Source organism: Peromyscus californicus, unplaced genomic scaffold, assembly GCF_007827085.1.
Source record: "Peromyscus californicus insignis strain IS unplaced genomic scaffold, ASM782708v3 Scaffold_14__1_contigs__length_90479793_seg_2, whole genome shotgun sequence".
Classification (NCBI taxonomy): domain Eukaryota; kingdom Metazoa; phylum Chordata; class Mammalia; order Rodentia; family Cricetidae; genus Peromyscus; species Peromyscus californicus.
The window spans coordinates 22,796,374-22,815,942 of NW_026294436.1; the positions used below are offsets into that span (position 1 = coordinate 22,796,374).

The 19,569-nt window shown below is 51.1% G+C and overlaps 1 protein-coding gene across 1 annotated transcript in view; it reads left to right on the top strand.

The window, feature by feature from the left end:
• Cacna1s (calcium voltage-gated channel subunit alpha1 S) overlaps window positions 1-19,569 on the top strand; it is a 66,974-nt gene that overhangs the window by 8,619 nt on the left and 38,786 nt on the right. The window contains exons 3-10 of the mRNA XM_052736566.1: window positions 7,155-7,294; window positions 9,063-9,205; window positions 9,343-9,495; window positions 12,613-12,818; window positions 14,393-14,496; window positions 16,105-16,250; window positions 16,964-17,045; window positions 19,408-19,568. Of these exons, the coding sequence (XP_052592526.1) occupies window positions 7,155-7,294; window positions 9,063-9,205; window positions 9,343-9,495; window positions 12,613-12,818; window positions 14,393-14,496; window positions 16,105-16,250; window positions 16,964-17,045; window positions 19,408-19,568 (1,135 nt within the window). The remainder of the gene's footprint in view (window positions 1-7,154; window positions 7,295-9,062; window positions 9,206-9,342; window positions 9,496-12,612; window positions 12,819-14,392; window positions 14,497-16,104; window positions 16,251-16,963; window positions 17,046-19,407; window position 19,569) is intronic.

Here is a 19,569-nt window from a genome sequence, read left to right on the forward strand (position 1 = left end):
AGAATCTGTGGAGATAAAATGGATTCACCCCAGATCTCGCCCTCTCCTCACTGTGTGGGTTCAGCTCCCTTTCTGAACACTGTTCCTTGCTGAATCTGCTCCCCTGACGGATGAACCAGATGGGGCTAAAGAATAAAAGCTTTGGGAGAGTCCCTGGTATGAGCCACACTCTGCAGCCTTTCGGGGACACTAGGGGGAAAGCCAGGAGTGTTCAAGTCAGACAGCCTGCGTCTAAACTCAGTCTACACTGCCCCGCCTGTGAGCAGGGGCCAGCACTCCCCTTTCAGGACCGTTAGCTCTCTGTGACCTCACATATAGCCCGGTACGTAGGTATTACATAACGAGAGTTCCTTTGTCCTCTGCCCTTCCAGATAGCCCATCATCACAGCCAAAGTCATACTGTGCCCAGGACTGAAGGGGCAGTGTGGGGTTGTGGGCAGGATCCAACAAATGCCTGTGGATGCCTCTCCCTCTCCGGTGTGGACTGGCGGTTGAGACTGTGGAGTTTTGACTCAGACTCTCTACACACATGCTTTAGCTCTGCCATTTGTGCTGTCTGCTTCTAGAAAGCTGTTCATCCCTCTCTGTGCGTTGGCTTACTTATCCGTAAAGTGGGTGTGAGAGTACTTAGTGTGCAAGGATTCTATTAACGTGTGTGGCTAGAACAGGTCCCAGAGTGTAAGTGGCTGCTTTATGAAGGCTCAGCTGTTATTCTTATTATCACCCAAGACAGTTCCATCCCCAGCCCTCCTAGGTTAGGCCTTTGGCTTCCCCCACCTCCCCTCCTGCCATTCAGGCCCGTCTCCAGAGCTAGACAGTCCCACCGTATCTGCCCATTTGACCTGAAGAAGCTAGTATGGAGGGGGAGCAGTGGGATGAAGACCCCCCCACACACACACACCCAGAGACGTAGGGTGACATGAGGGATCCATGCAGACCATGTCCATTTGAGCAAGGGTTCACGCACTAAATATAGCAACTTCGCTCACTCCTCAACTGCTCATTTTCCAAACCCTCTAGAATGAAGTGTCAGGGAGATTCCAGGCCCAGAGAGTGGACAGGGTTTGAGCAGCGGCCCAGCAGACTGGCTCACCATAGAAGCTTTGGCAAGGACGTGGGGTGGGGCAAAGGCCCAGTGCTCGCACCAGACCCTCTCTTCTCCTTATGTTCTTGCTTCTCTCACGTAGGAAAGGGGAAACATTGTGCCTGCATGAGGACTCAGCCCCAGTCCACTGTCCTGTTTGCCTGTGAGCCTATCTGAGAACCTTCACGAGTTCTGAGCTCACTCCCTGCTTCCCCTGAGCCTGGAGTACAGAAATCACTGGCTGCAGTTGCTCTTGGTGGTGGTGGTTTCCTGGCCTCCTGTCTGTCCTGAGCTGAGCCTTTTCCAGTGCTAAGGTCACAGGGGCCACAGGCCTCCTGTACTCTTATTGGGACGGGAACCTGAGCAAAGCTGAATGGACCCCACTTTCGGGGATCCTAGGGCCTTTAGACCCTGTCTTATTTTGGGGCCATTGTGAACCCCACTCTGTGGACCGCTCACCTTGGGTGGATCTCCAGCCTTAAGAACCAAAAGTGGGAGATCATGCCACAGACTTATCCAATAATAAGTAGGCCATTCCTGCTATCTTCTACCAGAAACAAGAAGGGTGGTGAACAAGAAGGAGACAGGCAGCCATTGCTATTTTAAAGGGTCTTGTGTTGAGGCCTGCCTTGAAGCACCTGCTGGGAGGACCCAGGTGCAGAAGGGATTATGGGTTCACCCAGCTGACCCTTGCTTCACCCTTGGCCCAACTTGTAGGTGCCACCAAGTTCCCATTAAATTCACCATCAAATTCCCTTGGCCTCCTTGAAGCAAACAGGCCCCAGCAAGTGAACCCCATGAGTCTAGCACCTCTGGCTCCTTTATGCTTCATGTCTGTGCAGATCACATGCCTGGACCCCAAGGAAGGAGCCCTTCACCTGATGCTGCTTCTTAGCTTCTCCCAGGAAGCTCCACTGGAGTTCTTCCAGAGAATTCTGTAGAGCCCAGAGTCCTCCATGGGGGACACGGAAGGCCTTCAGACGGGAATGCAGACCAGGCCACAGTGCTTGGGGCAGGGCAGAGGAAGGAGGGATGGGGACAGCTGGCCCTGTGGCCCAGACAGGGAGACTGCAGTGGGCGAGTCCCTTTGCAGAGGAGTCTGGCTGGCTGCCACCATCTTCTCTCAAAGCCCGAGGCAGGCCTGGGTGGGAGTCACTGGGAGATGGGGATGGGGTGATGCAAGCGATGGGCACTGTGGGCCCTGCTCTTCTCAGCCCAGGACTTTGGGAACACCTGGCTCCAGGGTAACGACGCACAGATGCAAGGCCTGTGCTCAGGCTTCCACACCAAATGCAGCCTTTGAAGCTCCATTAGAGGTCTGTCTGTGGGAGGACCTCCTGCACTGGGCACCTGGTGGTGAAGGTCTCTGTAGGTGGAGCTGCTGGAACCTCACAGGCAGCTTCCTAGTCTTCCCGTGAGTTCAGGAGGGCGGGAGGCCAAAGAGTCTGCTGCAGGGTCAAAGACTGTCTCCCCTAGTCTGGTATCAGGGTCTGTTTGTTGCTTATAGCTTCCAGTCTGCTCTACTGTGTGGGGCCACTTCACTTGTGCCTCACGGGACTTGCTCTATGTGACTGGCAGATGGCATTTGTCACCTGGTCGCACTTAGAGCCTAGGCGTTGCTGTGGGGTTTTCACAGAGCTTCCTCCATGACCGTCGGTCTCATCTTGCCTCGGTGGTGGCAGCCATGTGGCAGTCACCTTTCCAGATGCAGGTGCCACAGCAGGAAGCTGAGGGAACCGCCCTATATTCGTGTCAGGAGACAGTTAAGAGTATAAACAGGGAGCTGGAGAGTTCTGTCTTGAAGTCTGCTAAAACAAACAGACAAACAAGCAAAGTGATGTGTCATTAGTAAGGAGCTGGGAAGTAGGGAGGGTAACCCAGAAGGGATCCGTCATAAGCTGGGGCCGGAGAGAAAGAAGGCAGTGGACCCCAGGGAAGAGCATTCCAGGCAGAAGAAACAGCAAGGGTCCAAAGCTGAGCCAAAAACTCTTTCAGCTGGGTATAAGAGGAAAGCTAGCCCCAGGAGGGGATAGGAGTGTGCAATCTTCAAACCCTGCTGTTCTCTGTTCCTGGTACTCATCCTGAGATGCCCTCTTATGAGGGACCCTAGCACTTTACCCAAATCCTGTTCCTAATGGGGATGTCCCCTCTCACTTGTTCTTGGGGCCCAAACCCACTGGGACTCCCACAGTCGGCACACACAGGAAGATGAGGTTGGCCCCAGGAGGCTGCAGTCCAGCAGAGGCAGTGGAGAGCAAACAGGGTCCCCGGGCAATACAGAAGACACCCCAGGCAGATTCTCCTGGGGGACAACCAAAGAAGTCATATGAGCCTGGATGAGCCAAGGCTCAGAGGCTAGGTCGCCTGGAAAATCTGAAATCCATCCCCCCCGGACAGGCCAGTGCCCTGCAGGACACTGGTAAGGCCAGCAGTCAAGGTCAGCAGGGGCCATTTCACAAGAGACCATCTACGCTGTGGGCTGACCTGACAAACCACGTGGCCGTGGGAGACCAGGAGAGATGAAGTACCCAGAGTAGAGAGGGACCAGGAGAGAAAGGGAGCATCACAGGTAACAAGTGACTGCGGATTAGAGAGTGCGAGCCAGGCCAGGCCAGGGACACCTCCAATGGAGACGAGATGGATGAACCAGGCATTAGAGACAGAAAAGTCTGGATCTGGTGGGATCCAAGCCTAGAAAGACCCCTGTCTTGAGTGAGTTGACACTATTGGCCAATGCAGGGCCTTGTGAGGAAGAGCAGATTCAGGGGAAAACAGGCTCAGGCTCCAGTGTGCTGAGTTCCTGGTTGGATAGAGACGTGCCTTGCTGTACCACGCTCTGATGTACCCCCACCCAGCAGCTCTGTGAAGACCAAGAGAGCACGTGGGGGCCATGGTACAAGTATCAGAGCCCCTCCACAAAGAGCCAGGTGTGCAGAAGAGCCTGTGACCCACTGAGCAGTGGGTCACCACCTCTTGCAGGATGCCCTTTAGTCCTCGGGACAGCTCTTTGGAGATGGGGGTCAGTTGGCTTGGTTTTAGAAGAAAATGCATTTATTTTATTTTGCATGTATGGGTGTTTAGCCTGCATGTAAATATGTGCACTATGTGTGTGCAGTGGCCATGGAGGCATTAGTCCCCTGGAACTGGAGTTAGAGATGGTTATAAGCCACCATGTGGATGCTGGGTATTGAACTGGGGTCCTCTGGAAGAGCAGCCAGTGCTCTTAACCACTGAATTAACTTCAACCACCACAAGGAAACTGAGGTTCTTAGACAGACCTGAGTAAAGAAACAGCCAGGGAGAATGTGCACCCCATGTCTCCCGCCTCCCACCTTTGACAACAGACTCCCCACAGACAATGATGGAAATGCTTTAGGAAGGCTATAGCTTTGATTACAGGATGACAGCTAGGTCAGCCATGCCTGGGGGTTTAGTCTCAAGCTTAATAAATCCTGGAGAATGCATAGCCCTTGTTCCTCTGTGGACAACACATGGGCTAGAGAGGCATGGGGCCAGCACAGTGTAACACTGATAACACTGTTCCTATGGTGTAAGAATGGACACATGCCTGGTCCATGTCTACACAGCAAGGGGCATGCTGTGTCCACCCCAGCATTAGGCTGCAGAGCGGTAAACCGAGAGAGCTGGATCTTGGAGCTCATGGGCTAGGACCCCCAAGTGACCCCCCACCTGAGGCCCACAGCCCCTACCAGCTTGCTCTGTGGCCAGAGACAGACAGACAGACAGACAGCAGCAGGTGCAGGCAGCTCTCCGGTGTACGTGGCCAGCCGCCCGGTCTGGGAGCGCGGCAACTATTTTGGGTCCTGTTTTCCTTCCCTCAACAAAACTTGCCCTGTCTGTCCTGTGGGGGTTGAATCAACCTGAAAATTTACATGCTGACTTAACATCCCTGTCCTTACATGGGCCTTTCCTTGAGAGATGGGCCTGACTACTGGACACTTACCACATAGAGGGACGACCACCCCGTTGATTTCCAGGAGACTCTCCACAGTGGTTTCACCTCATTCCTCTCAGCAGGGATGGTATTCAGATTGCCCCTAGCAGCGCTCTTATGTGGAGGCAAGATTTGTCCCCCACACACCCCGCCCCATGATGCTCAACCTAGGCCCTAGTAACAACCCTGTTAATGGAGTAGTATGGAGGTGCCTTTCAATTGTACACTATATTTTTGCAAGGAGAAAGCTTTGAGATTACAAACTGAGAAGGAGCTGGGGGCAAGGTTAGAAAGAATAGGTCTAAGGAGGTGGTGGCACATGCTTTTAATCCCAGCCCTTGGGAGGGAGAGGCAGGCAGATCTCTGAGTTCAAGGCCAGCCTGGTCTACAGAGCAAGTTACAGGACAGCCAGGGTTACACAGAAAAACCCTGTCTTGAAAAATCAAAAAACAAAACCAAAACAGAACAAAGAATAAATTTCACTCATATATGACTCTGTTTCCCCTTCCACATCTTACAAGTCATTCCTGGGGTGGCCAGGTTTCCTATCTGGCTGTGTCCAGAATAAAGAAAAATGAGTCATAATAAAAGAGAGCCCTGAAGGGTCCTTGGAGAGACCCTAGCCCTGAGATGCTTTGCTAGGGATGGGTAGTACTTGGTGATGGCAGTAGGGGAACTATTACTGGGCTGTGGACACAGACTCTCTCCTGCTAACACAACTTTGTATGCTCCAGTGAAGCCAACTGCTGGGGTGTACAGCCTTGAGACCCTGTCAGGAGGCTAGGATTGTGTGGGGAGCCTGGAGGACCAGAACTACCGGAAACCACCAAGCCAGGCTTCAGATAGCTGCAAGAAGAGCAGTTTCAGCCTGGAGCCCAGCCAGGAGGGAACTGTTTTCTCAGTTAGAAATAGCTCTTGCCTGGGCCCCGAGCAGGGAAAGAGTGACCTGGATAGGCTCAGGGTGACCCAGAGGATCAGGCAGCAGGACAGGGTATGGAGGAGTCAGCAAGGCCGTCTTTGGAGTGCGGCTGAGCCGAAACCTCGGGCCCTCAGCAACACTGGATCCTCTTACCCGGGGTACTCCATTTCCTCATCCCCCTGCCTGTGGGAGCTGCCTGTAGACAGCTGTGGTGGATGTGCAAAGGGGGAGGCCAGGGAAATAAACAAGAGCTAAGGACCATGAGCAGCAAGAGAGAGTCATTCAGGGTGCTAAGTCCACCCTACTTCCTACCTGTGGTCCATTGAGTGGTTGGGAGAGGGGAAATGCCCAGGCTGGGAGCCACTTGGGGATCTGTCTTAGTCAGGGTTCCTATTGCTGTGACAGGACACCCCCACCAAAAGTCACTGGAGAAGAAGGTGTTTCTTTCGTCTTACAGCTCTCAGAGCGCACTCCATCACCAAGGGAAGTCAAGTGAAGGCACTTAGGGTGGGAACCTGGAGGAAGGAACCCAAGCAGAAGTCATGGGGGAACACTGCTTCCTGGCTCTCTCCCCATGGCTTGCTCTTATCCAACTCAAGCCCACCTGCTCACAGTTGGCACCACCCACAGTGGGGCTGGGTGTTTCCTCACCAATCATTCATCAAGAAAAGGCCTGACAGACTTGCCTATAGGCCAATGAATGTTACGAGGCATTTTCTCTACTGAGTGTCCTTTTCCCCAAATGATTCCAACTTGTGTCAAGTTGAAAAAAAAAAAAAAAAAAAAAAAAGCTAGCATTGGATCATTGATTTATTCATCTGACTCTAGGTCCTGGAAGTAAGGTGGGAAATGGGCAGAAATCCTACCACGTTGTGGCGTTTATATTTTGGTGAGGAAAGAGCTAATGACCTCAATGAAAGCATGTATATGGCACTTTAGGCAGGTGTTAGGAAGATAACATGAAGCTTGGGTGAAGAGCTGAAAGGTTAGAAGGGGCTTAAACTGTACTTGGTGGCCAGGGAAGACCGTAAGTGAAGCTGAAGAGGGCAGGGCGCTGTCGGGGTGGGAGGGAGCATCTAGGAGCGGCAGAGGCTGGTGGCTGGAGGACAGAAGCGGCTGGAGCGAGGAGGCTGGGAGTGTGCAGCCGCAAGGTGTGACCGACCGACCGGTGTTTGCCACCACCTCCTCCCCTCCAGGAGAAACTGGAATACTTCTTCCTCATCGTCTTCTCCATTGAGGCCGCCATGAAGATTATAGCCTATGGCTTCCTATTCCATCAGGACGCTTACCTGCGCAGTGGCTGGAACGTGCTAGACTTCATCATTGTCTTTCTGGGGTAAGAGCTGGCTGGGGGCTGGGGGCTGGAGTCAGAGCTTCCCTGAAGACTCTTGCCCACAGACACTACCAGAAGCTCAGAGGCAAAGATGGGGTCTCAGCATTGGGCTGACCACCCCAGGGGTGACAGGGTCAATGTTGGTGGGAAGTGAACCAGTGCCCCCCAACACCTGCCCGCAGGTCACAGACCACGTCACCAGCTCTGGGTTCCCTCATCTTCCCCCACCACAGGCAAGAGGACATTGGAGTGGCTCCAGTGGCCACACTGGCCATTTGTACATTGGTTCTACAGACCTATGCTGTGGTGTTATTCGAGTACACGAATATGGACATCTAGTAGCCTGCGTTAGTGTACTGGGGTGGCCATCAGATTCTGCAGCTCACACAATGGAGATTTGTTACAGATGGTTCTGGAGACAGAAGTCCAAAGTCCAGTGTGGGCAGGCTGGTATCCCCAGGCCTCTCCGTGGCTGTAAGTGGCCACCTTCTCACTGTGTCTTTATGTGGTCTGTCTATGATCATGCACCCTGGATGTCTTTTTGTACATCCAGATTTCCCCCTTATAAGTATACCCATCAAATTGGATTACAGCCCACCTGGGTGACCTCATTTTAGTAGCCCTATCCAGAGTTACATTCTGAGTTACCGTGTGCCAGAATTTCAGCAAATGAGTTTTCCTTAGCCTGTGATATCACTTCTAATAATCATTGCCTAATTATAACAGCCACGTTTATTGAGGACTTGCCATTCCTCATTTTAGTAGCCCTATCCAGAGTTACATTCTGAGTTACTGTGTGCCAGAATTTCAGCAAATGAGTTTTTGTTAGCCTGTGACATCACTTCTAATAATCATTGCCTAATTATAACAGCCACGTTTATTGAGGACTTAACATGTGTATTGCATATAGCATCCTTCAGTAACTTTTCCACAACCTCCATTTCATGAATGAAGACACTAAGATACAGAGAACCGAGCAACTTGCCTAAGGTCAAACCGAGAAACATCTTTGGCTCCAAAGGCTGAGCAGTTAGCCACTGTACTAGCCGGCAGTCCAACACTGTTATGTTGGTTATCCGCTGGCCATTTGATTCTCCTCTTACCACAAAGAAAACTGAAGCATCCTCAGACTCAGCTCGGCCCCTGTGAGGTGCTCTGGATCCTCAGACTCAGCTCGGCCCCTGTGAGGTGCTCTGGTTGGAAGCCATATCAGATGCCTAGGGCATCAGAAAGCAGCATCCTCGTTCCCCAGAGCGCCACTGTTTCCCGATGAACTCAGGGCTCACTGTCAGGTGATGTTCCTACGAGGAGCGAGGAGCGTTGAATGGACTGCAGAGTTCTGAAGGTGGAGGAGGGGACCAGGAAGGCCTACATCCAGCCCTGGCTGGAAGGCCTGTTGCAGGGATATCAGGAGAGAACTCCCTGCTGGGTGTTTTTCTCTGGGTCATCAGTGAGTGAGAGGCTAATCTGCAGCTCACTGTGATGTTCTCAGTCTCACGCTGAGGGACTGTGCCCGGGGCATACTTGTATCTCAACCTGAAGCCTCCCTTTCTGTTATCCATCCCTGTTCATCACCAATAGCTCAAAGGCGAACTTAGCCTCAGATTCCTTGAAAATAAAATTCTTCAGCACTGACAGTTGAGAACTGCATTTGCCCCCTACCCCACTGCCACCCCCAGGTCCTTCACACGATAGGATCCAGGGTCCCGGAGCACTGGGAGTCTGGTTTCTCTGATTGCTGACCGCCTTCTCTCCGTCTTCTCCCCTCCAGTGTCTTCACTGTGATTCTGGAACAAGTTAACATTATCCAGACCAACACGGCCCCCCTGAGCAGCAAAGGAGCCGGCTTGGATGTGAAGGCCCTTCGAGCTTTCCGTGTGCTCAGACCGCTTCGGCTGGTGTCAGGGGTGCCCAGTGGGTGACAGCATCTTTTCTCTCAAGCCCTCCTTGGCCCCTTCTGACCTGGGTATCCCACTGTGTATAGAGGGAAGGGCATGAGACTGTGAGGGGGAGTGACTCTTTACTTTTCTCCTCCTTGCTGTTTGTGACAGGCCTTCAGGTGGTCCTCAACTCCATCTTCAAGGCCATGCTCCCCCTCTTCCACATTGCCCTGCTCGTCCTCTTCATGGTCATCATCTACGCCATCATTGGGCTGGAGCTCTTCAAGGGCAAGATGCACAAAACCTGCTACTTCATTGGGACAGGTGAGCTATGTAGGACTGTGGAGGGGTCAGGTCGGCTCCAAATGAGGCCATCACAGCTAGTAAAGAAGCTCTGGGTAAAGCCAGCTCTCCTTCCCACTGTCCACGCTTTCCTCCTGCCTGGATGCATGAGAGTGGGAATGAGGACAGCTCCGCCAGAATCAGGGATCGCAGGCCGGCCTTGGTCACAGCTTGAGTATCTTCCAGACTTCCTGTGGGTTGGAGCATAGGCCTGGGAGGAGCCTGGATTTCTCTTCATACTTCTCTTGTGGCCATAGTGTACTTTGGTGTGAGCTGTCTCTCGAATTAGGCCTGCGGGATACAGACTGAATGAGATTCAAAGGGGGCACTTTGTGGCTTGTCAGAAACAACCTACACTGAGGCCCATGTTGACGCGAGGTCCCAGAATCTAAGAAGTCTTCCCTTCCTAAAGCAGCAGGTCTCACTTTCTGGCTTGGGATCCCTCCACATCCTCAAAAGGTAGTTAAGACCCCCAAAAAGTGTGATTTATGTGGGTCTGAGCCACTGATACGGAATTGGAATAGATATAATGACATCAATTCATTTTTATGAGCAGCAATAAGCTGATGGCATGAGATCAGGAACCTAGTTTTCTAAGAATGGCTGTATTCTCCCAAACAAAGTCTAGCAAGAAGAGTGATGGGTTTTGCACTTTTTGTCAGGCTCCTCAATGCCCGGCTTTAAGAAGGTGGGCTGGAACTCATATCTGCTATGCATGCAATGTTGTCACATTAGGGTCATGTGACTGCTGGACGACTCCGCTCTCTATTGAGAGCCCGGGAGGCCAAGTGCAAGGAACATGTTGATGGCAGATGCCTCAGAAGGCTCTCTGGCTCTCGCCCTGAGCAGTCCCCGGGAACTCAGCCTCATCTTTAGCTCAGACTCCTCTGAGCACGCACTATACCAGGGTCTCCAGGATAGAGAGGATAACATAGAAAGAAAATGGCCCCCTGCCAGATCCCAGACATTCGACTCACCAGAGCAGCCAGCCCCTGCACTCACTCCCTCTTGGGAGAGGCTGTTTGCTTCCCCAGACCCATGGACAGCAAGGGTCCATCAATGCAGGGTCAAACCTAGCTTCTAAGGGTGAACTCTGATGAGGCTTCAGCTGGCAACTCCCCAGTGGTCTCCCACGGCAGCTTCTCCATCATCAGAATGGTCCACACTCTGTAACCCGTGCTGGTGCCTTCCATCAGCAGGACTTTCCACACCCTGTCATCAGCACTGTGGATAGCAGGGACTGTCTAGCATGAGCTTTGGGGCAAATTTGCAGGTGCCAAGCCATTAAGGAATGCTGAGCAGCAGTATTCAAATGTCACTCTCAGATCAGAGCCGTCCGCTTCATAGAGCCAGGGACCCCAAGCTGATCATCCTTGTCCTCCCCGCCCACCTTCAGAGTTCCAAGCTGACATTGTAAGTGTGTTAAGGCGAGGGCACTGTGTCCAAGGATAACCTAATCGCAGAAGTCAGCAGGATGCCGTCAAACATCCTATGATAAAAGCGTCCTAGGGTATTATCAAAATGACTAGATCTCAGTGACTGGGGACATAGTCCAATGGGCAAAATGCTTTACTCTGCAGGCATGAGGAACCAGAGCTTGTGTCCCCAGAACCCATGTACAAAGCCAGGTGCTGTAGTACTGAGGGTAGAGACAGGCAGAGCCTAGAGGCTTGCGGGTCAGCCAGCACAGGCCAAACAGTGAGCTCCGCGTTCAGCCAGGGACCCTGTCTCAAGAAATAAAGTGCAGCCGGGCAGTGGTGGCGCACGCCTTTAATCCCAGCACTCGGGAGGCAGAGCCAGGCGGATCTCTGTGAGTTCGAGGCCAGCCTGGGCTACCAAGTGAGTTCCAGGAAAAGGCGCAAAGCTACACAGAGAAACCCCGTCTCGAAAAACCAAAAAAAAAAAAAAAAAAAAAAAAAAAAAAGAAATAAAGTGCATAGTCATTGAAGAAGAAACCTGATGTTAGCCGGGCAGTGGTGGTGCATGCCTTTAATCCCAGCACTCAGGAGTCAGAGGCAGGTGGATCTCCGAGAGTTCGAGGCCAGCCTGGTCTACAGATCGAGTTCCAGGAAAGGTGCAAAGATACACAGAGAAACCCTGTCTCAAAAAAACAAAAAACAGAAAAACAAAAAACAAAACCAAGCAAACAAACAAAAGCTTTATTTCTGCCTGGAGAGATGGCTCAGTGGTTAGGAGCATTGACTGTTCAGCTAGAGGACCCAGGCTCAATCCCCAGCACCCACATGACAGCTCACAACTGTCTGTAACTCCAGTTCCTAGGAACCTAATGCTCTCATATGGACACACATGCACACCAATGCAAATAAAATTAGTATTTGAAAGACAAAATCAAACAAACAAAAAACAAAAAACATGCAGGGTGGTTTTTGGCCGAGCAGTGATGGCGCATGCCTTTAATCCCAGCACTCGGGAGGCAGAGCCAGGCAGATCTCTCTGAGTTCGAGGCCAGCCTGGTCTCCAAAGTGAGTTCCAGGACAGACTCAAAGCTACACAGAGAAACCCCGTCTCGAAAAACCAAAAAAAAAAAAAAAAAAGAAAAGAAAAGAAAAGAAAGAAACCTGATGTTGACCTTTGGCCTTCACACGCATGTGTAGTAGTGCATGCGCACACACACACACACACACACACACACACACACACACACACACACAGAGAGAGAGAGAGAGCACCAAGTTTTAGAGGAAATTAAAGGCCCCTTGGGGGATGCAGAGGGGTGTGATCTGAAGCCTGATGACATCTTCCCTAGAAGGTGGCCCTGGCCCTGTGTGCGCTGACTTGCACAGCTCCACTTTGACTCCCCAGACTGAATCTCAACTGGACAGTGGCCCCCTCTTTAAATCTCAGAGGGTACGAAGACCCCTCTGGTCACTCCTCGACTGAGTTGAGCTTCAAGGGACGGTTCCTCTCAGGAGCAGTCCTTCCAAAGTTAGTTCTTCTAAGACGTGACTGCTGCCACCTGTGGGTGCCGAGCGCCAGTCCTGGTCCTGCCCCTCTTCACCTCTTACTCTGGTCTTTCCCGTGGTCCTTGAGCGGCTTGCCTCCAGCCCACATGCCTAATGCACTGCCTTCTGCCTCCAGACATCGTGGCCACGGTGGAGAACGAGAAGCCATCGCCCTGTGCTAGAACCGGCTCTGGGCGGCCCTGCACCATCAATGGCAGTGAGTGCCGAGGAGGCTGGCCGGGACCCAACCATGGTATCACCCACTTCGACAACTTCGGCTTCTCCATGCTCACCGTGTACCAATGCATCTCCATGGAGGGGTGGACCGATGTCCTATACTGGGTAGGTCTGAGCCTCCCCTTCCTTCTAAGGGCTTACTAGGGTATTAGGATTAATCCACAGAGTCTATTTAATGATCAAAGGAATTTATTTGGGGGTAAACTCACAACCACGGGGGATTTATCGTAGGGTCCAAGAAAGCTGAACTATGTCTCACGCTGAATGGCTTAGTCCAAGATCTCAGCATCCAGAACCATGAGGTAGCCAAGAGGGGCCAGCATATGTGCATCCCAGGTCTTAAGGGTCCCTGGTGGCCCACGCCCCAGAGGCTGGTACCTCAAGGTCATAGGCAGGTGTAACGGCTACAGCTGCCTCACTGGGGCAGTGCTTCAGGGCATGGCTCAAACAGCTACCCACCGCACTAGGGGAGCAGGAAGGAAGGACTTATAAGCCCACCCCAGAGGCCAGCCACTGCTCGGTGCCATTGGTTCTGCATTGCCCTCCCTGGGTATCCATGCAGGTGTATGACCTCTTCCTCATGCCGACAGATTGTCTGGTATTCTCTGGGACAGGTCTCATGATGTAGTCTGCAAGACCCAGGAACGGGGAGAGGGGTGGATACTAGGACCTCCATGAGTTCTAGTCTCAATGCCTGAATTTTCCCTAGAATGTCAGTGTCCTGTATCTTGGACACTTGAGGGATGAGGGGTCCTTTAGGTCTTTCTCTTTGCCATTGGGTGAGATGGCTTTCTTACATAAATATCACTACGTATCAGTCTCCTCCTCATCTATAAAAATCATGTGCCGCTCACACCAGAGAGCTGGGGAGAAACCAACAGAATTGTTAACATTGCCTGGTGTAGTCTCATCACGACAGAAAGCTTTCTCATTAGAGCAACCTCTTTGTTAGGTATTTTTTTAGTCTGTTGCATTTCTTGTTTAATGCTAAAACAACAGACAGTATCACCCCCATTTTACAGGTAAGGAAACTGAGGCTCCAAGAGGTTATGCAACTGTATTCATGAATCTAATGGGCAACTGAGCCAAGCACTAAGCTCTCACCCATCTGGCTCCAGTCCAGAACTCTCAAGCACAATGTGGTGCTGCCTGTGGAGTTGGAATTGCAAAACTGTCAAATGCTTTGCAAATATAAAGGATTAGTGTGAACATTTCTCGCAGGCTCATGTTAGGGAAGCAGATAATTAAACATGTCAAAGGAATGTCACACATGCTATTTCACCTCTGCTACATGTCTAGGAGGAGAGCACGTAGCATAACCTTACTAGATAGATGAGAAAATGCTCGGAGATGTCAGGACATTTGGCTTAAGGTCACAGAGGACTGTCACTTTGAAAAGTTCTGGCTGTAAAGAAATGGACTGTACATGGGGTCTGAGAGGCAGGTTAGAGGTGCCCTTGACTAGATGGGCAAAGCATCTACCTAGCCTGGGCCAGGTGCACAGTAAGCAAGGGTCCCTTGGGAAGACCTTTCAGCCTGGATCTTGGGTCCCCAGGCTGGAAAAAGTCTTCTCACTGGGCCCAAATGGCTACTTCCCTTATGGAGTCTGGATGGACAGAACTGGAGGCAGGAATTATCCTTCAATCAGAGTACTGAACTTACACTTTTTTCTGGACCAGGTCAACGATGCCATCGGAAATGAGTGGCCCTGGATCTATTTTGTCACCCTCATTCTGTTGGGCTCCTTCTTTATCCTCAACCTCGTGCTGGGCGTCCTGAGCGGGTAAGAAAGTAGTAGCAGCTGTTGGAAGGGAGAAAGGAACGGACCCAGACCCTCAGCTCATGTCTGAGCTCACCAGGCCGGGCGCACTTCTTCCTGCTTAGCTAGAAGTTTGCAGTTTCTCCCATTTTTGCGTCCTCCTGTCCCCAGCATCCACACTCCTGTGTGAGCCTGTAAGCCCCAGACTCCAGCCCTGGGTGTGGGTCAGAACATACTTTCTGGTCAAGATTACCTGCCTCATCCTTGTACTACTTACTACCTAGAGGCTCTGGGACCCTGCCTAATTCCCTAACCTCTCAATGCCTCAGTGTTCACATCTGTCAAAGAATCATTCCAGGACCTGTTTCCTAGGGTTATCATGAAATGAGTTAAAAGTACTTAGAACAGTCCAGCACATCCCCATCCCCATCACTAATGAGTGCTGTTCTCGGCAGTGTCTCTGCTGTGGCCCACCCCAGCCACAGTGGTGGGGCTAGCTGTAGCCTCAGCTCCCTTCTGGGTTGACATCACCTCACTCTAGAAGTCTGCCGCCGCCCCCCACCCCCCATCCCACGCCAACAGCCTGTAAACAGAACTGAGGAGTCTGTGAAGTCGGTTAGAGAAAACCCATCTCTACTTTCTATTGCATTAACTGAAATGTGTGTTTCCTTTAATAATGGATGCAGGCAACTAACCGCAGTGGCATTAGCAGGGCCTGTGGATTCTCCTAATGGAAATCATGTCACGTGTCCATTGTTGTACTCCTGTTTTCATTCACCATTGCTGGTGAACTGGCATTAGACTTGCAACAGGATCCTTGTAGCTAATGAAGAAGCGCCTGCATTCCTCTGTCGGCATTTGTTACATTTCTGTGGTTGTGTTTCACTTTGATCAGTTCCTTCCTAACTCTACGTTCTTATTTTGTGCACTTCGTGACATTGTTCTGAGGAGTGATCTGAGGGTGGGCTCCATTGGGTGGGCTACCAAAAACTTCGTGCATACAATGGTCAAGATCACCCAGCTGGTGAGGTGACTGTTCTAAAGGCAGACCCCTCCTGCCCCCCCCCACTGAGTTCCGCTTGGTGGCCTAGTGCTGCCCTCTACTGGTCATTCAGTGCCTTGCACCCCCCCCCTCGGGTTCTTTGCTTCCTGGTGACTGCCAGGTTCCCCTTGCGTCCAAGAGGATTTTCTCAGGCCTTAAGTCTATAAGCAGAAACCGTTTTAGGGTAGCTTAAAAGGCCAAGAAGTATGGCAAATTTGAGGCTTTCTGGCTGGCTCTGTTGGAATAATGGAATGTCCCATCAACCCCTGACATCCAAGAATAAACCGAAGCAGAAAATGAGCTCGTCTGGGAAGAAATCAGAGACCTGTAATAGTGCGTGGAAATGTGTCTGGAGGTGGGGCTGGGCGAAGGAGAGACAGGGGGAACTCTGAGGGTCCCTGGCCCACAGGCAGTGCCCCAGACCAGAAGAGGACACGTCTATCTCAGATGTGTCCTGTGTTAAGGAAGCTCAGTGGGCCCCGCCCCCTTTCCTCTCTCCCCGCCCCCTTTCCTCTCTCCCCGCCCCCTTTCCTCTCTCCCCGCCCCCTTCCTTTCCTCTCCCGCCTCCTACCTCCTTGGTTTTGTTTTAGGGAGTTCACGAAGGAGCGGGAGAAGGCCAAGTCCAGGGGAACCTTCCAGAAGCTCCGGGAGAAGCAGCAGCTAGAGGAGGACCTTCGAGGCTACATGAGCTGGATCACTCAGGGCGAGGTCATGGACGTGGAGGACCTGAGAGAAGGTTGGGGCCCAGAGCCATGGCCAAATCCCCCTGCCTGATGCTGATCAGCACCTACCCACCCCTAGTTACTCCCTGGAGGGTGCAACTCTACATAGCCCCCCCAAAGCCCAATGTCTTAGGGTTACTATTGCTGTGATGAAACACCATGACCAAAAGCACCTTGGGGAGGAGATATTTCACTCACAGTTCCATGATGCAAAGGCTCAGCCCGCTTTCTTATAGAGCCACCTGGGCCAGCCCAGGTATGACCTCACCTACAATGGCCTGGGTCCTCCCACATCAGTCACTAATTAAGAAAATGCTCTACAGGCTTGCCTCCTGCCCAGTCTTACAGAGTCATTTTCTCAGCTGGGGTTCCCTCCTCTCAGATGACCCTACCCTGTGTCAAGTTGACATAACATTAGCCAGCACACCCAGAGACCCCCCCGAGAAGGTAGAGTGCTTGCTTTCAGGGGGTCATCAATGTCTCGTGTAAAGCCTTGCACCTCAAGACGGTAGAGTCCAGGTGCATCCTGAGCTCTCCTCAAATCATCCTGTGGCCTGCCTGTGGTGGCCACAAGCCCTGCAGCCCGGCCTCTCCAGTTTATAGGAAGTCCCAACAGGGGCCCACCAAGAGCCCACCATCATAGGCATCCCATCCAACAATGCCTAACCAAGCGTGTCTGTTCCCAAGGGACCCCAAAGGTTGCTAACTATATCTGCCCTGTCTCCAGGCAAGCTGTCTTTGGATGAAGGAGGCTCAGACACAGAGAGCTTGTATGAAATCGAGGGCTTGAACAAAATCATTCAGTTCATGTGAGTACCTGACCTGGGACACAGGGCCAGAATCCAGCTACCTCTCCTCATGGCACTTTCTTGAGCCCTTAGAGAGGCCTATCTAGAAATCAGGGCCAGTTCTTGCTCTGAGGACTCAGCAGTGGCTGGATGCCCAGGGAATGTGCAATCAGAGAGGACCCTGGGCAGATGACCTATTTATACACCGCTCAAGGTAAAACAGGAGCCCTTGCAGACAGCAAGAGCATTTGGCTATACCCTCTGAGAGGACGGCGCTGGGTGTTGGGAGCTTATAAGAGGAAAGAGGGAAGGTGTGGGGTGGCATGCAGGAAGGAGGTGGCCCCAGCTAAGAAGTCAGTGGCAAGAGGAAGGCTGTGTCCTTTTTCAAATTCATACATAATTATAACTTTTGAAAGACCCAATAAGAGAGAAAAACAGCAAAGAAAAAAATGGAGGTCCCTGCTGCCCTTCAAAGAAGTCACCATGGTAACAGATATGTATTCTACTAAGATCTTTTCTGTGCTTTCATCTTTCACACACACACACACACACACACACACACACACACACACACACGCACATGCACACACACACGCACATGCACACCAGGATATTTTTTTCTTGTTATGCTTTTTATATACTAGGTTATTCATGTTAATTATTACTGTCACCATAAAGACTAAAACTGGTATATAGGAGATATTGAAGATTACTTGTTGAGTAAATGAATACACACTATTTTGTGACTTTTTTTTCCTTAAACTTTTCTGCTAAGGTCAGTTTTCACTCTTGTGTGTACATGTTCATATATGAAGACATACACTTTTTTTTAAGATTTATTTATTTATTATGTATACTGTCTTCTGCCTGCATATATGGCTGCAGGCCAGAAGAGGGCACCAGATCTCATTACAGATGGTTGTGAACCACCATGTGGTTGCTGGGAATTGAACTCAGGGCCTCTGGAAGAACAGCCAGTGCTCTTAACCACTGAGCCATCTCTCCAGCCCGACATACACTTTTAAATGTATTTATTTATTTTTATTTTTATTTATTTATTTGTTTGTTTGTTTGTTTTGATTTTTCGAGACAGGGTTTCTCTGTGCAGCTTTGTGCCTTTCTTGGGTCTGGCTCTGTAGACCAGGCTGGCCTTGAACTCACAGAGATCCACCTGCCTCTGCCTCCCGAGTGCTGGGATAAAAGGCGTGCACCACCACCGCCTGGCTATTTATTTTATGTATATGGAAGTTTTGCCTGCATGCATGTCTGTGCATCACGTGCATACCTAGTGTCCACAGAGGCCAGAAGAAGACATCAGATGCCCTGGAACTGGAGTTACAGATGGTTGTGAGACACCACGTGGGTGCTGGGAATTGAACTGGATTCTCTAGAAGAGCAGCCAGATCTCTTAACTGCTGAGCCATCTCTCCAGCACCACACCCCCCTACACACACGCACATGTGCACACATATCTTTATCAATTGCAACTTTGGCTATTAAATATCCCATGGTATAGATGCACCATTTTATAGTTAACCAATTCTTCCTGGTAAAGTATGTGCCATTCTGGGCAGAATTCTAGAAGTAGAATTACTGGGTCAAGGCTAGGTAAACCTAAACTTTAGTAAGTGCTGTGAGGTCGCTCACCAAAAGGGTATGCTAACTAAGAAAGAGAACAAACGCTTTTCCCACACACCCATCCGGAAATCCTCTTTGAGTTAGTAAAACTCCCTTTTAAAATGGGTAGAATTGGCACCACAATGTTCTTCTTTTTTTTTTTTTTTCTTTTTTGAGACAGGGTTTCTCTGTGTAGCTTTGCGCCTCTCCTAGAACTCACTTGGTAGCCCAGGCTGGCCTCGAACTCACAGAGATCCGCCTGGCTCTGCCTCCCGAGTGCTGGGATTAGAGGCGTGTCCACCGCCACCCGGCCACCGCAATGTTCTTTAGTGGGAATTGAAATGTGTGGTGCTCCTGGCTTCTCTCTGTATCAGATGCCATGCTAAGCCTTTTGCTTGCGTTGTCTCATTCAGTCGCCTGGGAGATCGTAGTTGTTATCATTCTCATTTGAAAGGCAAAACTTGGCTAATAGGAAGCCAGGTTTAAATTGACCCAGACTATGCCCTTCATTTCTCTTGCATGCCCAGAGAGGAAAGTGAGTGAGGCTAAAAGTAATGGATCCTGCCAGGCAGTGGTGGCGCACGCCTTTAATCCCAGCACTCGGGAGGCAGAGCCAGGCAGAGCTCTGTGAGTTCGAGGCCAGCCTGGTCTACAGAGTGAGTTTCAGGAAAGGCACCAAAACAACACAGAGAAACCCTGCCTCGAAAAAACAAACAAACAAACAAACAAAAACAGTAATGGATCCCGATTCTCCTATCTCCTGCAGTCGGCACTGGAGGCAGTGGAATCGTGTCTTCCGCTGGAAGTGCCACGACCTGGTGAAATCCAAGGTCTTCTATTGGCTGGTGATCCTGATCGTCGCCCTCAACACCCTGTCTATTGCCTCAGAGCACCATAACCAGCCACTGTGGCTGACCCATTTGCAAGG